The sequence below is a fragment of the Pollicipes pollicipes genome, unplaced genomic scaffold (genome assembly GCF_011947565.3).
Source record: "Pollicipes pollicipes isolate AB1234 unplaced genomic scaffold, Ppol_2.1 Scaffold_1600;HRSCAF=1878_pilon_pilon_pilon, whole genome shotgun sequence".
NCBI classification, from domain to species: Eukaryota; Metazoa; Arthropoda; class Thecostraca; order Pollicipedomorpha; family Pollicipedidae; genus Pollicipes; species Pollicipes pollicipes.
In genome coordinates, this window is record NW_023595962.1 from 25,959,524 (window position 1) to 25,979,553 (window position 20,030).

Below are 20,030 nucleotides of genomic sequence, written 5' to 3' on the forward strand. Positions count from 1 at the left end.
ACCGGAGCTAAGCCAGTGCAGAGAAAGCTTAAAGCACGCGGTCATGGCCAGACCAGATGACAGCCAGAGCTCGTTTATCGTTTCGAATGTGTAGAATCCGTGAAAAAGGATGCGCGTAGAGAGCGGTTCTGGCTCTGCCTGGCAGAGAGGACGGGAGAGATGGCGATGAACGGCGGCGGGGAAGCGGAGAGATTTTCTGTCAACATGCTCGCCATTAAATAACACCACTCTGTGGTTAGAGCCGGTGACGCACACGCCCTGCCATAAGTGGCGCGCCACGCACCAGCAAACTCTCCGCCACAAGATCATTAGATCTGTCTCTACAGACACCAAGAGCGAATGCCCTTCGGCCGGCGTTAGAGCCGACACCGCAGCGTCCGGTGGGTGTCGCCGGCGTTAGAGCCGACACCACAGCGTCTGATGGGTGTCACTGGTGTTAGAGCCGACACCGCAGCGTCTGGTGGGTGTCGCCGGCGTTAGAGCCGACACCACAGCGTGTGATGGGTGTCACCGGCGGCCACGGGGAGGGTAGCGGCGTCTCCAGCCATCAGCGCTGGTATGTACTCGTGACAGGACCCAACGGATCTGCCATGCACCCAATCTTTATGGCGGAAAGACAGTTTACATATTCTGAGAAACAAGCTGTCTCGTTGGCTATCTTGCATATGAAAAGGCTGTCAATAGAATGGTCACTCAAAGATCGCAATCAAAGCGTGTCTTAGAGATTAGCACTGGTGTCGTTCAAGAATTGCAATTACTTGGCGATTTTAAGTTCTGTTGGTACTAAAAGTTTCAGTTGCGCCGTTTACAAGTGGGTTCAAGGGTTTATACGTTGATGTTAGCTATTACGGCCTTGCATATCCCACTGTTCACTTAACCTTCAGCTAACTTGGAACCAAATGCCAATGCGACAGCAAAACATGAACTTCATTCGATGTACGTGACCTTGCCATTCAATATCATATCGGACGCTAAAAGTTGAGCTACATTGGGTGTTTCGAGCATATGAGGCCGCGTAAACCTGTAGCTTTCAACTAGTGTTATGGTTCTAAAACGGTTTCAGAACAGGGAGGCATTTTAAGATTCTGTTTTATGGAAAAGTTAGTTAAAGTGTGTTAATTATAAAAGGCCGACATCACGACGCTTCATGCCATACCTTCCACGTTGTCAATGTATTGATATTGATAGTCATATATCGATATCAGCACACTGATGAAACATGTATAGATATTTTTACATATTAAAACCAATACGCTGACAAGAAAACTGTTCTCAATATCTACATAAAAACAATATATTCCTACAAAAACACTGACCCAGTGTAAGACTAACCAAGATGTAGCACCACCTAGGTCTTTCACAACTCAAACACACTGACCAACTCCTCCGATAGTGAAAGGGAGGTGACCATGTTCCAGTGTTAAAGAAGTGCCCCTCTAAAAGCATGCACTGGATGTCTGTGCCCATAAGAGCCGAGTCCGGGATGCATTGGCGAGTGGCGTCGTACCCACACAACCACAGGCGGCACCTGCGCCAGGGCCACCCGCCCCACGCCCCGCAGGTGTGTGTGCCGGATGGATTTTGGCCGAGGTTGACGTTTTAAGGCTGACGTTCCCATGGTTACGAAAGCAGTGAACATACCGCATCACTCGTAGTTGAGCTGGATTACTGATAAGTGATGGGTATGAGACTAGACAGGACAAAGCGCGGTTACTCTGATGTATTGAAACCGGTTCACCTGAAAGCTTTCTCGCATGCAAGCAAGCACCGGAAACAAACATACAAGCAGACACTTTATTGGGACGATGTCCATATCAGTGGGCCTGAGTTCCAGCCTCTTGCGGGAGGCCAGGTGCCCCTCGGGTGACATCTCCAGAGGCATGTTTTCTTTAGAACTTCCCCGCCAAGGCCTTTGGTCCTCTGCTCATTGCTGCGACGCGGTTGATGGTCGTTCTGTGCCAACCCTCCTTATGCACCTGCTGCTTCACTAAACCCGACAAGTCCTACATGGTTCATGATTGCAACCAACATATTTTGGTGTTATTGCATTTATAGATTACTTATTGTCATTTTTGGTTGCCCTGTCGCATTGAGTGTTTGTCGCTCTGACTATTATGTCCTCCTATTGATGCCTTGGAGCCTTTGTCTTAACAGGCTCAAGTTATCTATAGATAACTTGAGAATGTTTTAGTGTTTTCTTCGCATACGTTGGACTATTTTGAATCTGCGAGCAGGTAACCGAAATAAAATAAATCATCTGCAAACTTGATTTTGTTTCGACAGACATGTCCTCATTAAGTAAGTTTTGAAAATTATCATGCACAGATGACGTCATCTTTATTACCATGAATGGCAAAATTCTCCTGAAAAGGGGATGTCTGCCGAAATATCACAAATTTTGCGACTTATTTGTTGTATGTTATTGGAGTTTAAGACCACAGTCAATAGTTAACGTTATCATATAGATGAAGATGGCAGTTTCAGAGAGAATGTCCATCCATAAATCCATCCAATAGGACCATCCACAATGTCCATAAATGGTACACTTAAACAAAAAACCTTCTTGTGTTTTGTTGTACCCTTTTCATACCTTGCTCCCTTCCGTCCATGGGGCCGCTGATTTCCTTTGGAACGTTGCCCTTCACATGCCACTGTCGAGTGCGGCTGGTCCTCGGCTCCGAAATGGCGTGAGTGGCTGTATTTCGGCCATGAAGTGTGGTTCTGGGGTTTTCCGACACTAGGTCGGGGCAGCCTGCAAGAGTGATGGTGCCCTGGCCAAGGTCACGGAAACAGGCCCCGGCCCCGACGGCTAAGTGAAGCGGCTAGGAACCTTTCCTTACATGGGCTTAAATCTTAACCCACCCCTAATCGAATCAAAGAAAGACATCCGCTTCCGTTCAAGTGACGCCTGCGCAAAGACATCCACTTCCGCTTAAGTGACGCCTACGCAAAGACATCCACTTCGGCTCAAGTGACGCCTGCGCAAAGGCATCCGTTTCCGCTCAAGCGACGCCTACGCAAAGACATCCGCTTCCGCTCAAGTGACGCCTGCGCAAAGATCGTCGAATTTCACGCGGTTTGCGCCGTTGCAGAATGCCTTTGATTTCGGTGCCAATCTGATGTGGTTATTTAAGTCTGACACAAATCTTAAGCGCCGCTCAACGCCGGGAAATCTGAGATTCCGTGGGAGCGAAAATGGTTCGCCCATACAGACACGGACACTTACGTAAGTATGACTGGGTAATCTGTGCTAAGTAAAACTGCGCTGTTCTTGTGGCTTCGCCACCGGAGACTCCCGAAAAAGCCGATCATTTCTATACATTTTTTTATGAAATCTTGAAACGTAACAAATCACGTATGTTTGTATTGCTTCCTTATTTAACAATGAAGCTCGTTATACGTTTGTCTTAGAAATGAGCAACGTGCCGGCTGATGGCGCCGCACCACCCAACATCAACCCCCACTTAATCCCAACCCACACCTGACCTCAACCCAAATCAAACTGTTTTAGCAAAACGGTGCAATGGGAAAGTTTGAGCGCGGAAGCCTATGCCTTCCGCTGTGACAAGGGACCGAGTGGTGGTGCATGGAATGTGCACGTTGCGCATGCATATCTGGAGGTGGGTGCTTTTGCCACGGAAATGTAGAAGGCGCTGCCATTAGGACACAGTATCAATAATATTTTCCATGGAACGTCTAGACGGATTGTATGATGACGGTTTGACCACTTTGAGCTGCCGAGGGCTTTCGAGCCTGTGGCATGTACGTGGGAATGCGTCAAGCCTACTCAAACACTTCTCAGTACCAACAAGCACCTGGCCACGGCCGAAAGATAAGCCGGCGGAAACGTCATGCAACAAGACCAACGCCGACGGGTAAAATATTCCAGCCAGCCATTTTATCCGAGGTTCATACACTCATTTCCCGTGAGCGTTGGCTTAATATACTGCGCAGCGGATGACAGCGGTCTTCTGTCATTTTGAACTTTAAATCGTGCGTGCCATTGCCTGCTGTTTAACCGCAGATCCTGAGCAACAAAGATCCGCGTGAGGAGGGCGCCACGTGCAACGCGTGTTTTAAAGTGAAATAGAACGAACTTCCGCCCATGGCCAAAATGACGTCACAATATACGCTCGGCGGCCCGTAAGGCCCTGGAGCGGAGCCGGTTTCCGCACCGACAAACAGCTCAGACTTTGCAAACAGGACGCGGCAGGTACGCGGAAGCATTGACGTCTGTGACGCTCCGTTCTCAGCGCACACCTGACCCGATAGAGTGCATGACCTTGGTCCGGTTACCCGCCACCTGCGACATCCGTTTGGGAGCTGTCTGTCTCGCCGTCCAAGGATTCATGGCGCGTGACAAAATGCGCTTCGCAGCTCGGCACTGGGCTTTTCCGAGAACACGTCCCCTGTCCGGGATGATGCAGCCGCTGGCTTAAGGCCGGTGCCGCGCCAACCGCGCTGAAATAACCAGATTTCGAAAAGACGACTTGCCAGCCACTGGTGGCTCGCGTTTCTCCGGTCGGGATACTTAGTCATCGTGGCGAATAGGACGTGACGAATACGCACACAATTCTGCAAAGTCATCATAGGTGCATCCTTCTGAACACGTGGGAGCACTCGCGAGGCCAGATTCGGCGCTCAGCATCACGATGGAGATCCGCTGCTCTGCTCATTTCAGAGAACAGGTCCTATTGCTCAACTGATGCATAACCAGGAAGGCGGAAAATGTGCAGTTGCACATGCAAACGGATAAAGCAGATATGTGTACCGTGAGAAAGGTACTAAAGGTACTAGAGCATTTCACGCCAGGCACCACGCATCGCTCCCACATTAGGTTCAAGGGACTAAATTAAGCGTAATGCTGATAAGCGATGTGTTCATATTTTGGGCAGGCCGCGGTGTGACGTCACTGGGGACGACGCAGTTGCCTCCTGCGGTATGAACGGTAAATTGGTGGGCGGATTGCAGCTGCCGGTGGTCTTCTGCTACACTTGGATGATTTATATGCCGCATAACAGGTGTAGCTTCATGGCGAAACTGAATCCAAAGCACTACTCAAATAAAAGACCGCATGCAACGTCAGCGCAGACTGGAGAATGTAGTTGTGCACTGTGCAGCTTCCGCCGGGCAGACGAGAGCACACACAGCCTGGCGCCAGTTGTATGGGGAGCGCGACGAACGCAGCCCTTCCACACAGACACACCTTGATCGCTCTCCGCGGAAACTTCCGCGAGACTTGCATGACGGAAGCGCGAGACTACAGGTATGTGGATGCTCTGATCGTTGCATTGAAGGAAATAGGAAAGAAGATTCGATGGAAATCTAGATTCACCTGTCATTTGGAGTTCTCTGATGCTGCTGAAAACATTCCGCGTTTGTTCTCCAAGTTCTGCCTATTCCGATAAATTATAGACGCTTCATACAGTACGATTTTAACGCGTGAATTGTACGTCAGTTGTTAAATACATTTGCGAGGAATCTTATACATATCGATAAGACGGTTCTAATTGTCGTTTTCCTGGCAGAATAACCAGGGGAATGGAAAGACGTGCATTGACATCGCGACATTGCATGTTTTTATCGAAGCAAATATCAGTAGTCACTAACGATTTTCATTTCCATGAACTCATGTAGTAGCCGAAATATCAATATATACGCATCTCCATTATCTTGGTTTTTCTACGAGGAATAAGGCTATAATAATGTTTAAATGAGATTTCCTGTCTTGTCTAGAGGTGCAATAATCTGGTTGCCTCCAATCGGGCTTACTTGTTCATTGTGTGAGAACAAATCCATGTAGACAACCCTTCCGGGCGCCTGATTCTATCTCGCATCGAAGCAAATCGCATGTGGGCACGTCATCACTGAGCATTTTCGAAAGGAAATGGTTGCCTGCCCTTGAACGTTAAAAACAGATTGGAAAACTCTGCGTGATTTGTCCCGTTTCGTGTTCCTGCTATGACGCGTTTACGGCAATCACAAATGCTGGAAGCCGGCGAGGCGCTGCCAGATCCCTCACAGATCATCTGGGCTGCTAGATCTGAAGAAGTTTTACATGTCGAGGGATATGATGAGCCACTTGTTCAGTACGGTGGGATGCCGGTCCGGTCAGGCAGCGCGTGGCAGTGTGAACCGGTCTCGCGTCCGCTTCACACCGTGGCAGCCATGCCGGGCTGGACAGCCGCCCCAGCGACTTTCTGTTCACATATGAGGTCTACAGCGGCCGACCTTTCATGCGACGGTATAAGCGAGGGGGAGGGGGACAGCTGCGGCGGCTATGGGGCCGGCTGGGGCGCACTGACAGCCTGGCCGAACTTGAGTGATGTTTTCACTTTTGAACCGTTCTCTGTCGATTAACAGTACAAATGATGGATAGATGTATTATGTTTCGGCTAAATGCCTTTCTCAAACGGACATGGTCAGCAAATTCAGCACATTAAAATTGCATTTTAGATTTACTGCCCATAACTATTCTGACAAAGGCACGTAGCTCAAGTATTGGTACATATATATCTTCTCTCTCCTGGTTATTAGACGAGGATTACGATTCACAACACTTATGTATGTGGTATGTTTGTATGTGGAGTCTTTTGTATGTGGCATGTTTCTTGCAAATACATTAAAAGGCAACGATCCACATTTAAATATATCGAAGTGAGCATAAAGCAAGCTCGCTTATGACTGCTGGTATATTTTCTAAGCAAAAATGCCTGTTCTAGATAGCACGATTCTCCGTTTAGTAAAAATGCTCCTTAATGCGTCATGGTTTCGTTACGTCATCGTAACTTACACAATACTAATTGGGAGACAACTGACGGCCGTTATATCTTGAAATTCGGATCACGAACGCCAGATATGAACGCTTCGACAACAATTTTTATTGACCTCAATCGCCGCATGGCTTATCGAATGACAGGATTTGAATGACGTTATTATGACGTCGTAAATGTCAAGGCGATTTTGAAATACTCTCCCCGAAATACTCTCCCCATTTTCGCGGATGCATAGCTCCAAAACTAGATTAGCTTAGGTCTTAAGAAGGGCAGGGTTGTGAACAGCACCGAAAGGTCCTGGAGATGGCTCTTCTAGTTCAAAATCCCACATAAATGTGGAACCCTCCGTTTCAAATCCTACGCAATTTCAACCGTTCCCTTTAGAGACAAGCAACCCAGAGCCATTTTCACAGGCACTGCGACAAAGGCATGCATCACACACAGACATGTGCTGGTCACTTCTGGCGCACCACGTGGGCCATATGAATATTCTCTAGAACCGCAAGGGCTCTTAAGTTTTGCCGTTTCGTCTTGTTTTTCCCAGTTTCACATTGTATGCAAGTTTAAGTTTCAGATTGTACGCAATCCGAGGAGTTTACGTCGGAGGCTTGGTTTTTATAACACTTGGTGTATAATACGGTATGCCAGGTGCAGCATGTCATCGATCTCACCACCTTCCATTCAAGTAAGCGAAGTTGCATTGCTTGCTCCTGCAGGCGGTGTGTTAAGACCGACGTCAGTTATTTCCCTGCCGTGCAGGCTTGGTTTACCATTCGGGGCTTTCTTACCGCTGAAATCATTTTGCCTTCGCACTCCAAGTGCTGCCTGTGCAGGCATATCACGATTCATGTTCATTATCTCCAGGGGTCATATCTGGGCTCCTTTCACGTGGTCCACTTGCTGCACATGGGCAACAAGTGTGGCAAACTCGCCCTTTCTCAGCTGGCTTCCCAGCGACTCTGGCATCGAGGCAATCATCTTGTGGTTTACGACATTAGAGTACGGTCAAAAGAAGGTATTAGGCAGTTTCAAGACATTCATAATGTTAAAAGCAAGTTGGGGAACAAAGTACCACTCGCTCGCCCCTCTTTCGTCGTCCTATTTCAGATCGCCAAACTCGCCCAGTTCGCTCAAGTGCTGCCATGTTCTCTGAAGAACGTCTCGTCCATCCGATTTGATGATTACCTACCGATCTACAGAAATGCAATTATAATATATTGTAGTATAACATAATATAATATAATAATAGCAAGTCCCCTGGCATGGTGCTAGTTCAATCCGACAGGCAAGTCACGGCATAAACCTCGCTTCAGTACCGTTTCGCCAGTCTTCGCAAGTCTGCTCGAATACCGCAAACACTTTCGACATCCCGGGAAACCTTTCTTTCACCACGCAAACGGGATTGGTCATATCCTTGTCCTCACAGGCGACTTTGTCATTGTCTGAGCTGTTCCCTTGAAAAGCAGCAGGCTTGCAGCATTCTTAAGAGAGAGAGTCTACACCAGACGCACATCACCGCGCAATCCTTGCTGGAGAGAATCTTCACCAAACGCACATCACCGCACAATCCTTGCTGGGGGTCAGCAAATACGATGGTCACACCAGTGCCCAGAGGCAGAGCGTCCACCAGGTATCGCAGCCGCGTCTCCCACGCGGAGATCAGGCACCGTCCAAGCTCAACCATCCTGCCCCGCGGGAGCTTACCGTCAGCTCTCGAAGCACATCCATGGCGGGCAGGACGTCGGTCCACCTCGCGCCACCTCCCACGACTGTGCACGACCGTGTACTGGCGGCGAGGTGTGCACGAGCGCAGGACGGAGCCCCGCCCTGCGGGGCGCCACCAGAGGCCGGCCAGACCGGAAGATCTGCTCCTGGTCTCCTGGTACGGTGACGCATCCGGGGCGGGCCGGTAACTCCCTGACGTCCGAACCAGCCTCCGCACTGTTCCGGGAGGGCACGGGACATGTGGACTGTTCCGGGCAGGCGCGGGACAGATGGACTGTTCCGGGTAGGCACAGGATATAAGGACCGTTTCGGGCAGGCGCGGGACATTTGGACTGTTCCGGGCAGGCACGGGAAAAAATGAACTGTTCCGGGCGGGCGCGGGATTTATGGACTGTTCTGGATAGAAGCGGAACATATGGACTGTTCCGGGCAGACGCGGGATTAATGTACTGTTCCGGGCAGGCGCGGAACATATGGGCTGTACCGAGAATAAGCGGGATATATGGACTATTCCGGGTAGGCACGGGATATATGAACTGTTCCGGGCAGACGCTGAATAAATGGGCTGTTCCGGGCGGGCGCAGGATAGATGGACTGTTCCGGGAATGCGCGGGATGTAGTGACTGTTTCGAGTAGGCGAGGGTTGAGTAGGTCGTCCGGAGAGAGCACGGGCTGAACGAGCCGATATAATGGCCGAACATTAGGCCCTCGGATCGGCAAGCTTTCCGCGGTTTCAGCGGCTATTTCAGCGGACTCAGCAGTCAAATATCGTTTCGATGGCTAGTTCGTCAGCGGTGATCCTTCCTGAGTAGTGCCTCCAAGGTGAGTCACAGCCTTCCGCCAAGAGCGTGGCATCGACGCTCTGTCAAGCTCAGGCAGCTTGCAGACGGCATCGGTGGAGTGAGCAGTTGTCGGGTCTGGAGAACGGGCCGCGGGGTGCCTCCACCAGCTAACGGGGAAGAGCCACAGGGGCTCCAATCTGGAAGATGTGGAGGCTCCAGTGCAGACCCGTTTGAGCTCCAGGGCCCATAATGTAGTGTCATGCGAAAGTCTGGATATCCCATAGTGAGGGATATAGGGATTACGACCCAAAACAAAGGGGCACGACTTCGACTGCCAACTTTGGTCGTGATCGGGTGCACTGTTGCGGTGCACTGCTGCGGTGCACTGCTGCGGTGCGCTGCTCCGGTGCACTGGTGCGGTGCACTGCTGCGGTGCGCTGCTGCGGTGCACTGCTGCGGTGCAATGCTGCGGTGCACTGCTGCGGTGCGCTGCTCCGGTGCGCTGCTGCGGTGCACTGCTGCGGTGCGCTGCTGCGGTGCACTGCTGCAGTGCACTGCTGCGGTGCACTGCTGTGGTGCGCTGCGAGGCTCTGCTGCCGTCTGTCACGTGGTGAGTGCAGTATGAGGGCCAGGGTGGGACAGAGACGAGCGCAGGCCCAACGAGCGTGACCGGCCCCGGTTGAAGGGAAGATGGGTCGGTGGCGTGGAGCTGGTACATGATGGGTCGGTGGCGTGGAGCTGGTGCAGGATGGGTCGGTAGCGTGGAGCTGGTACAGGGCATGTAGCTGCCCTGCGTGCGAGCGCAGCTTCAGCTGGTCATGGGCCTCGGATGACGGGAGATGATCGCGATCATATCCGGAGATCACACATATCCTGTCTGGAGGCCGTGCGGTTTCATGAGCCGGACGAGGATATCAAAGAGGCCGACGTGACTCAGGTTCGCATGCAGCCGATCAAGGTGGATTGCATAAATCAGCACATCTAAACGGCATTCTGAGGTTTGCTTTGGTTGCAGTCAACAGCAAACAACTGAAATGAAAAAACCAGCTATCTTTTGCCTGCGTATTCGACGTTTCAACCTATTTACTGGATGTTTGTAAATGAACTGATATCTGCCACTCACGGTCAGTCCCCAATCGGCCGCAGCTTACAGATCGCAATGTCTTCCCACTGAGCCTGTTTCAGTTGCACAACAAAGGAGTCTGCGTTTGCACAATCTCGTTCCGCCCGTCAGTCACGCCGCAGCTGGATGTTCCAGGTTCAAACTCCAGTCCTCGACAGTCATACTATCGTCACAAAACGAGCTGAACGTCACGTCACGTTACAAAGTGCACCGGGGGCAGGAACATGACGACGAGGCCGCCGTTATGCAGCAATCAGTTACAATCAGGCCGTGGCCATTCGTTTTCGATCCAAGCAGATGCACTCGGCGATGGCCACAGGCCATGTTCGGTAACCGCCCCGCTCGCGTCCGCCAGCTATCGTGAGATGCTAATAGACCGCCGGGCGCTGGCTCACGGAAGCGGTCGCCGGAGAATGGGAGTCGCGACTTACAAGGCGATGCCTTCGTCCTGATCAAACCTTATCAAAGTCCGCACGACTTCACAACATCACGTGGATAGTGGCCGGCCTCCTCCGCTCGCATGGGGCCATTTGCCTGCCGTCTTCCCCAGATCTGAGGGCGCTCCGAGCACCCGGATACTCGGATACTGATACCCCGATACTCGGATACTGCTGCGAGACCGCGGGATCAGCTCCGAAACCCGGACACTGTCCCGGACGGCCCCAGTCAGACGCCGCCGCAGAGACCTGCCTCACGCACGCGGAAAACGGCTGCCCGCCCGCAGGAAACTCTCGCCTATCTCGCGACGATCTGCCGCTGTGGCCGCCCCGCCCACGTGGCACGTGACGTCGCACGGTGCCCACGTCTGGACGCCCGCCGGCGACCGACCTCTCCGAGGCGGTAGCATGTCTGCAAGGTACCGGAGCGCGGGCGGTGTCGGGCGCCTCCCGGTCCGCCACGTGTACCACTCTCCGTCCGCCACGCGAACCGCTCTCCGTCCGCCACCCGCGCCCCTCCTCTCCCCATCGCCCCCCCCCCCCCCGCCCTCGTGCCATCGGTGTACAGCACTGGCGACGTGCGTCATGGCCTGCAGCAGGGCGGGTTTGAAGGTATCCCCGGCCGGTTGTTTGCGACATGGCTTGGATATTTACAGGCGGATGCTGTTCATCTCCCACCCGCAGTCAAGTAGCTACTCCGAGTTCACTCCATCAGATAACTCTTGCTGTCGTCACCAGGTCAGGTATGGGTACGTGGTGAAATTCCTTGTGTCCTGCACCGCGCCGACGCAGCACAAAGCTCGACTGCACTTAACTGCACCGGTCTAAGTCGCCAGCGTCTGGCAGGGAACTGCACCTGACTCATAACCTGACAATGACGGCCAGTGCGAGGGCCATAGACCACCGCGGCGTCCGAGGTCACCGGGTCATCAGCAGACCCTGGTGCGGCGTCACAGCGGGCCAGAGCGGGATCTGTTGAGCGAGGAGGGAGGCACGGACCGGGCCATTCCGGAGGCCACCGGAGAGGGGGAGCCGTGCGGAACAGGCCGGGACCGGGACCAGCCCGGAGGCCGCCGGAGAGGGGGAGCCGTGCGGAACAGGCTAGGACCGGGACCATCCCGGAGGCCGCCGGAGAGGGGGAGCCAGGACCGGGACCAGCCCGGAGGCCGCCGGAGAAGGGGAGTCGTGCGGAACAGGCCGCGATCGAGGCCATCCCGGAGGCCGCCGGCGAGGAGCCCTGTGGAGCAGTCACGCGTCGGGGGCCGACCCGAAGCCGCCCCTCACCGCAGGTGAGCGGGTCACCACACCTCAGAGGCGCCACCGGCTCCGGCCGACTCATTGAGATTCCCTGGGAGATGCCGCCTCTCACCTATGAGTCGGAAATGGACATTCCTGCGGTGCATTCATGAGTCTGCAGATGCACTGTGCTGTATGCACATGCGCCGGCAGGGGGGAGTGAGAGGTCGCCAAGGTCGTCAGGGAACGGTCAGCAGGCGTCAGTGGTTGAGCCTACGCTCGGAACGGAACTTTTCGCTATGGCTGCGATGTGCGCCGCGCGCAGACTAGAGGGCTTTAAAAGTGTGATGTACGCTCACGCCCCTTTCGTGTTGTGTGTTTTTCCCATGTATTGTGTACTACCGCACACTACGTCAAGCTCCTCCGGAAAGATGCAACACAGGAGCCCAGCCATTTCGCCGGGACTCAGAGACTTACCAATATTTCTAAAGAAAGGGGCACATTTTGTTGAGAAGAAAGGATATTCCCATTTTCTATAGGGTAGATATGACAGTCACTCTGTCACACAATGTGGCGTGAAAGCGTCTGTCGAAAAAAAACGTGAGATGTACGATGGAAGCTATCATTTGAAGCGATTGAAACTGTGTGAAGGTTGCGGGCTCACTTTGCCTTACAGTTCTACGGAAGGACTGAGACGCGGTACTAGTGTCACGGATGGAGTAGTTATTCGGACTATCGCCCTCATCTTGCGTGTCAGTACGCACACCACCCGCCGGTCAGGCAACTCTCCGGCCGTCACCAGGTGCGCTGGTGTCCTGAGAAGGACTGCACGATGCTCGGCCTTCAGTCATTTATGCGTCACAACCCAAAATTTTTCATTGGAATTTATGGAATCCGAACCGAGGGCTTCTCGAGTCCAGCGCTCTACCACCTGAGTTAACCGGCAGGGGCAGCCCCGTGGTGGTATCGGGATAACCGGCAGGGGCAGCCCCGTGGTGGTATCGGGATAACCGGCAGGGGCAGCCCCGTGGTGGTATCGGGATAACCGGCAGGGGCAGCCCCGTGGTGGTATCGGGATAACCGGCAGGGGCAGCTCCGTGGCGGTATCGGGATAACCGGCAGGGGCAGCCCCGTGGTGGTATCGGGATAAACACACCCCCTGCGCATAGCCGGTCACCGATGCCTGATCCTCGGAGCAGGAATCTGATCCTGATCCTTCCGGCTCAGCGGCGGCAGCACCAGCAGATGGCGGGGACGCTGGTGCCAGCGCGACCGCTGGTCAAGTCACGACAGGCAACACGATAGCGTCTTGCTTGTCTGTCTAAAAACTCGGTCTACATGTCCAGTTTCTCCATCAGCACTCCTTTAAAACAGATCTTATCATCGCGACGTGCCTCAAGCGTATCTGAAAAGCATCTTAATTCATGATCGGAAGGTGTATGCAATAAACAACACTGCAAGTAGGATGCCACCGACACCGTAGTGAGCCCTTGGCCTACTGACAGCCCCTTGCGTCATTCAACAGCATCCCGATGATGGAGCAAGACGTTACTCTGCAGATTATTGTAACAACAGAGTCAGATGAAAAGATACTAAACTATTCGTGGAGATGAGGTTTCCACATGGAAACGTTATGAAAGGCCACTGCACGTCAAAATTGTGTGAAAATTGAACAAATGTGCGGCTTTTGAAGGTGTCAGGAACATAAGTGTCCGCTGTCGTCAGGAATAAGGCTATTGGCCCTTGGTCGAAAAGCTGGCGCTGAGAGAGGGTCACTTGATGTCCATGTCCCATGCACTTCTCGTATGGCGCTAAACTAAACTCATGACTACAAAGAGCACGATGGTCAGCATTTCAAACTGGTTTTGTCCGCTAGGGACGGGATGGGCATTTTAAGAGTGCTGCAGGAAATGCGCCGCATGGCGTCGGGGAGCTGGTAGCATCTGTACACCACAGCGCCGCCAACTCCGTCAAATTTCTGTTCCATTAACCTCCCCAATGGCTGTAATGTGTACGCTCGTAGCAGACTGCAGCAGTCGGAGCCCGCCTGCTGGCTGCTACACCGACCAGCATCGCTGGGCAGCTGCAGCTAGAGCTCCAGCTTCACCACGGCAAGGTCACAAGCCGGCACACACCGGCCACAGTCCATGCCGTCCGTCCATCGATCAGGCGGTATCGCTGCCGAGAGCAGCGGCTGTCAGCCGCCAACAGCCGGGAGAGTGCCGATGACGCAACAGGAGTGCATGTGTGGCCGGCCGGGTGAAAGGCGTGTGCATATTTCCCCTGCAGGAGCAGAAGAGACGCTGCGCCTTCTCAGGTGTCCCCTTGGTTGGCACAGATGAGCCACGAAGCATTCTCAGGTGTCCCCTCGATTGGCACAGATGAGCCACGAAGCATTCTCAGGTGTCCCCGGATTACCGCAGGTGTTAAGAGCCAGGTGTTCCCGGCTTGCCGCAGATGAGCCGCTAAGCCTCCTCAGGAGCCTCGCATTGCCACAGATGAGCTGGCTCGTCGCGTCGTGTCCCTGGCCACCGGTGGATAAACAGCCCGACAAGACCAGCTGGTCCATCCTGTGCATCTTTGCTGACCATATGCATGCCAAATTGGCATAATGTACCTTTATTGGCGACCTGTGCAACTGTATAGCGGTCAGGTTACCTCTGTGGTATGGTGGAAAGATGCTGGACACGTCATCCAGCGGCGCTGGACATGCACTTTGGACCGTCTTGCCCGAGTGACATGGAAAGACCAGCTGGCAACTGGCCAAACAGTGTCAACTCAGACCAGCCGCGGCGGCGTAGCAGCAATACACGGCACTTGGAATCCTCCGCTGTGCCGTCTGGCAAAAAGACCGGTGGCAAAGTTATCTGATGAGCTGGATCCGTATCACTTGGGTGGTGGCTCCGAAGTGCATGCAACAAACTATGTTCAGCCAACACTCTTATCCCGGCGCAATCCGTACATGGAATTCTAGGAAAACGTCTAGAGAATACCTCTCTGTGCTTGCATGACAAACGTTCGTGAGCGAATCTGAGGTGTGACCCCGACAGGCAGCCTGCGGCTATGTCGTCAGCACAGCTGGTGTGAGCCTGGGCGCCGTCGCCGCACCCGGTGGCATCCGGAGGTCACCGGCGAGCGTCTCGCGCCGCCCGGAGCCGTCCGCTCCCGTGGGAACGCCCCGACCGGCGGTAATCTTCAACCCGTTACTCACGATCGTCGGACGACGGCATGCCGATGGCCGAGCGGAGGGGAGGCTGCGGCGGGCTCCTCGTGCCCGCAGCGCACACTGCTCCGTGCCGTCACCGCCCGCGAAGGAGCGGCGGACGTCCTCCATCCGGCTGGCCGACGCCAGAGGTGGGCAGAAGCTGCTCGTGTAAGCTCGCGACGTCGCGCGCCCCAGGGCGGGCGTGTGACGTCACGAGTGGCTCGTGACGTCACGAGTGGTCGTGCCCTGAGCATTCTCGCGCTGGGTGGTCTGGCGATGTTCCTGGATGCATCGGGTTACTCATGGAGAAGATGAAAGACTTCCTTCATTTCTCGGCATGACCTCAGCGATGCCTGGGTATTTCCCACCTCCCACCTTCCTTTCGCCGGTGGGAGCTTTGAAGCTGCCGTTCGCCGCGGTGCGAGGCCGGAACCGATGCAGAGATCGCACCGATCGAGACAGCAACCGCTACCCTTGGATGGCACGACCCTGGCCGACGTTTTCTCCGCGAGCGGGTCGCTCATGACTTGGCGTGTCAGATCACAGCCCGATACTGCCACTGGCATCTTCGGCGAGGCCTCTCAATCGATTTGTTCGCACGGAGTCAGCAGCACGGCTAAAGCCTCCTCCGGAGCCGGTCCGGTAGCCGGCACGGCACGTGACATCCGGTTTCCGGATTATCAAAAGCCCCCTCCATACCCCCACCCGCTCTGGGTGGGGATGGAACGTGAGCGGACTAGGCAGTGTCCGGGTGGGCATTGCACCGACGGGGTCTCCGAGTCTGGCGCAGCGGCGTCCGCTGTTCGGCTGCTGCCAGACGGACGTCGCTCGGGGCGGAGCGTCCCGCCCCACCAGAGCGGAGCGGGACGGTGGACAGAGTGCCGAAGTTGCAGATTTGTGGATGGAAAATGAAGCCTTCCGCCGAACGACTTCGGGCACTCGGCTTTGAGCGTCGCTCTCAATTTTGGTCCTTCGTCCGTGGACATATCTAATCAGTTGTGACTGAGGTCTCATTCGAGACCTCAGCAACACCGCTTTGGTTCCCATGGGACATTTGGCTGAGACGCATTTTATACGCTGGTGCTTGGCGTTGTGTTACCGGCTTTGATGCATCACTAATGTATGCAGTGGAAGGAAAATAGTTTGGGAAGGGACCAGTGGGTGCGGCAATTATAGCAAGAAGTCATTCGGACATTGACAGAATCACCGAGTCACGAGCTGCGGCTGCACACATACATGACATAACATGGGGCATACTTAGTTTATCAGCATTGTGCACTAAGTCAGGGACAGCAAAGCATCCAAAATGTCGTTGGACGGGTAATGCGGTGTCTCCTACTGTCATGCCACTTGACACCACAGAGTTTATGCTACATTTGTCAGTGTCGCGTATTGGATGTCCCTTCCCCCCCCCCCCCCCCCCCACTCGCACACAGCTCCACAGTGTGCCACTTTCCTGATCAGCGGTCATGCGCTGAAGACAGTTGAGTCGAGACAGTTGCCCGTCGAGTTCACAGATTTCCAGACATTTCGCAAACATGTCGAATCTTGCTAGGCATGTGACAGCCCAGGCCGTTATCTGATGTTTTTCCCCACAGCAGATTCTTCTCGCCCTTTTCTGAGAGACGCCATTTTTGCAGCCGATATCTTTATCGCCATCGCCATCAAGATATCCCCCAGAAGATTACAGTCGAGACTGTATTTGATCCGCAACAAAGCGGATCCAGAAGCAAAGAAGAACGCGGTCATTGATGGTGCTTGATTGGATCCGGCTGCAAGCGGCGACAGCCATTCAACCGCTGTCAACATCAGTTCATGGCTCGGTTTGGGAAAGACCGTGCTTGTAGGTGGATGCCAAGAATTATTGTGAGACCAGTGAGATGCCTAATTTCTTTGAAGCTGGTCATCGATCCCAATGCCTGACAACTCACGACAAGAATCAACGTGTCAAACAGGACTTTAAGCCTTCCCACCCGCTGGGACGTTCCGAAGCCCGCGCAGAAAGCTCTCTCGGTTCTTCTCTTTCGGATCAGGTGTGCAAAGGCAAAGACATGACCTTTTACATTAAAACACGATAAATACCTTTTGCCTGAAAAGGCGTTGCAACATCAGCACGTTCGCCCTGTTCATTTCGCTGAGTAAATCGCGGTTGGTGTCAAACGTGGCGCCCAGTTCGGTTTCACATTCCCGTATCCTACGCGCTTAAAGCTGCGCTTGGGGATGATCAAGCCGTCTCGCAGCGCCGCTGCAGGTTTCGCCAGCCGCAGTGAAATGACACAAACAGCTTCATAACGAGCCGTATCCATCCCCCAGAGTTCATTGGCAAGTCTAGAGAGCTGTGCGGCTGGATGACTGGTGCAGTCATGATTATAAATCTTCATCCGATCGCTCAACGGCTCAACTAGCACCAAAGAACACATGAAAGGAAATAGTAAAGTTGTCCATTCCAACCATCATAGAAATAATTCATTCAAACAAAGCTTTTGCAGAATCGAAAAGCAAAAAGCAAAAACTATTGGGCAGAAAATACTCAGCTTCGTTTAAGACAAATGCAGTATATATATATATATATATATATATATATATATATATATATATATATATATATATATATATATATATATACATGGATATGGGTTCATATATCTTATTTCCCAGCTGAGAAGAAATGATGTAAAATGTAAGTTGTTAAACGCATTAGCGAGGAACATCATGCATGTAGGTAAGACAGTAATAACAACCTTACTCCTCCGGATATTCTCTTCTGCTATTTGTTTCGATAAACGCATGTTGACGAAATATCAACGCATCTATACTTCCATTTTCATGGCTTCTCTCCGAAGAATAAATATATTATGAAGAATAATATAGTCTTATCTATAACATGTTCCAAAATGTCCGCTAGAGTTTCACATCATGGTATGCCATGTTTTACACTCAGGCTAGCATGCTCACTCACATGTTATGTTTGTGTAGACACGCTCTTACATTTCAAAGCAGAATACAGGCCATGGTGACAAGGCCCCTTCGGAGAGCGAAAGGTATTCGAAATTTATGGCATTCATCCAGCTATCTTTGGTACCTCAACTCTACTTGTACCGAAGTAATGTGATGTTTCACCGATGTTCAGTGTTCATTCAGTGCTAATTCATCATTGAAATTTCTGGCAATAATGAGATTGTTGTTTGGTCACACAAACTAACATGAGCCTTGACAGTAACCATTTGGCACAAGCTTGAAAAATCAGTGTGACGCGTCAAATGCGATTTATTTCAAAGGAAATTCTCGCCCCAGAAACGTCCAAAACACTTGCCTGTTACCGACCTGAAAAACACTCGTTTTATATCGGTTTCGATCGAACAATGTGTTAGACTTGACTCCAGTTAGCATCACTAACATCAGCGTTGAAACTCACCAGCGTCATTATGGCAGTTTAGCTGTGTCGCAGTTCCCTCGATCTGTTGCAGATTTCTCGCAGGGACGGTCCGAGTCCTGCCGTTTCACTCTGCACACCACCAGGTCAACGGACTGCTGCACTTGAATTGGGCGAGGAGCGGCACTGCACGATGTCGTATCTCACACGCCATCCATCGCACGAAAACTGGCACACACGCGCCACTCACACATCCCAAAAACCGGGCGCTGAGCCTGCACGGTTCCCCCGACCTGGAAGATCCCCGAAAACAATAAGCACGTGCGTGCGCGGAAGTCAGCTGATCAGGCGCGAAATCGGAGCATCCGTCGTCACGGGCGTATGGAGGCGTGACCTTACCCTCACTTTAGGGGTAGAAAGGGCGGGCGAACGAACCACTACGAGTGGATGAGCGAGCGAGCGAGCGATGGAGCGAGCGATGGAGCGTGTTCGGCGAGCGGCGCGCGCTGCGAGCGGCGAGTGGCGCGCGGCGGGCGGCGAGCCGAGCGGCGGCGCGGCGGGCGAGTGGCGCGGACGCACGGCCCGAGCAGCGCGCCCTCTCGCTCAGTGACGTCACAGGGATGAGCCAGAGTAATGACGCGATGCCGAGATAAGGCGGCGCCCACGGCCGCAGCCCAGGAGGCGACCGCGCCGGATGAATTGTTGCCTGGCCAAGGCGAGCCGGTCGGACGGCCATGGGCTGCGGTGCTGCAGTGTTGCAGGACGGACGAGCGGCGACCGTGCGCCGGGCACTCATAAAGGTAGTCAGCGCGGAGGAATTCGGTTACAGTAATGACACGATGATGGTGGCTCACGCCGAGGGGTGGTTTGCCCACTTAGCAGCGGCTAATTTATGGGAGAGTTATCAGTCGCCACTTGCGCTCCTCACCCAGATAAACGCCTGTTTTGAGAGCTACGTGAACGCTCGGCAGTGTCCTGGTGATAGTTCTCCAGTTTTGTCCTTCACACGGACAAAGTGAGAGAGTATCTGGTTGCGACATCCACCGTGTCCATGTTTCTTAATCTACAGTGCCGAAGCCAAAAACAGCGCAGCAGTGGAGGCTTTCAGTTGTCCATGATTGTCACATTTAAACAACTGCTTTTGGAATGAGACCGTGGACATCAGGGGAACATCAGGATACGGGAAGAGGTCCCAGGGGCCATGGTCATCCACTTTTTTAGAATCTGAAACGTTGACTCTGCACCAGGGCCTGGAAAGATCTAATTCAAAATTGGCATTCATCCAGCAATTTCTGGGACGTTTCTAGGTGCACCTATGAATGACATCATTCTGCTCATTCTGGGAAAAGACCTCCGGTAAGCAAATCCCACCA

The 20,030-nt window shown here is 53.0% G+C and overlaps 1 protein-coding gene across 2 annotated transcripts in view; it reads right to left on the minus strand.

The window, feature by feature from the left end:
• LOC119099652 (protein spaetzle 3) overlaps positions 1-19,128 on the minus strand; it is a 28,330-nt gene extending 9,202 nt beyond the window's left edge. For both annotated transcript variants that reach the window (XM_037222821.1, XM_037222753.1), the window contains exon 1: positions 18,700-19,128. In XM_037222821.1, the coding sequence (XP_037078716.1) occupies positions 18,700-18,708 (9 nt within the window). In that variant the 5' untranslated portion in view covers positions 18,709-19,128. The remainder of the gene's footprint in view (positions 1-18,699) is intronic.
• Positions 19,129-20,030: the final 902 nt, after the last annotated feature.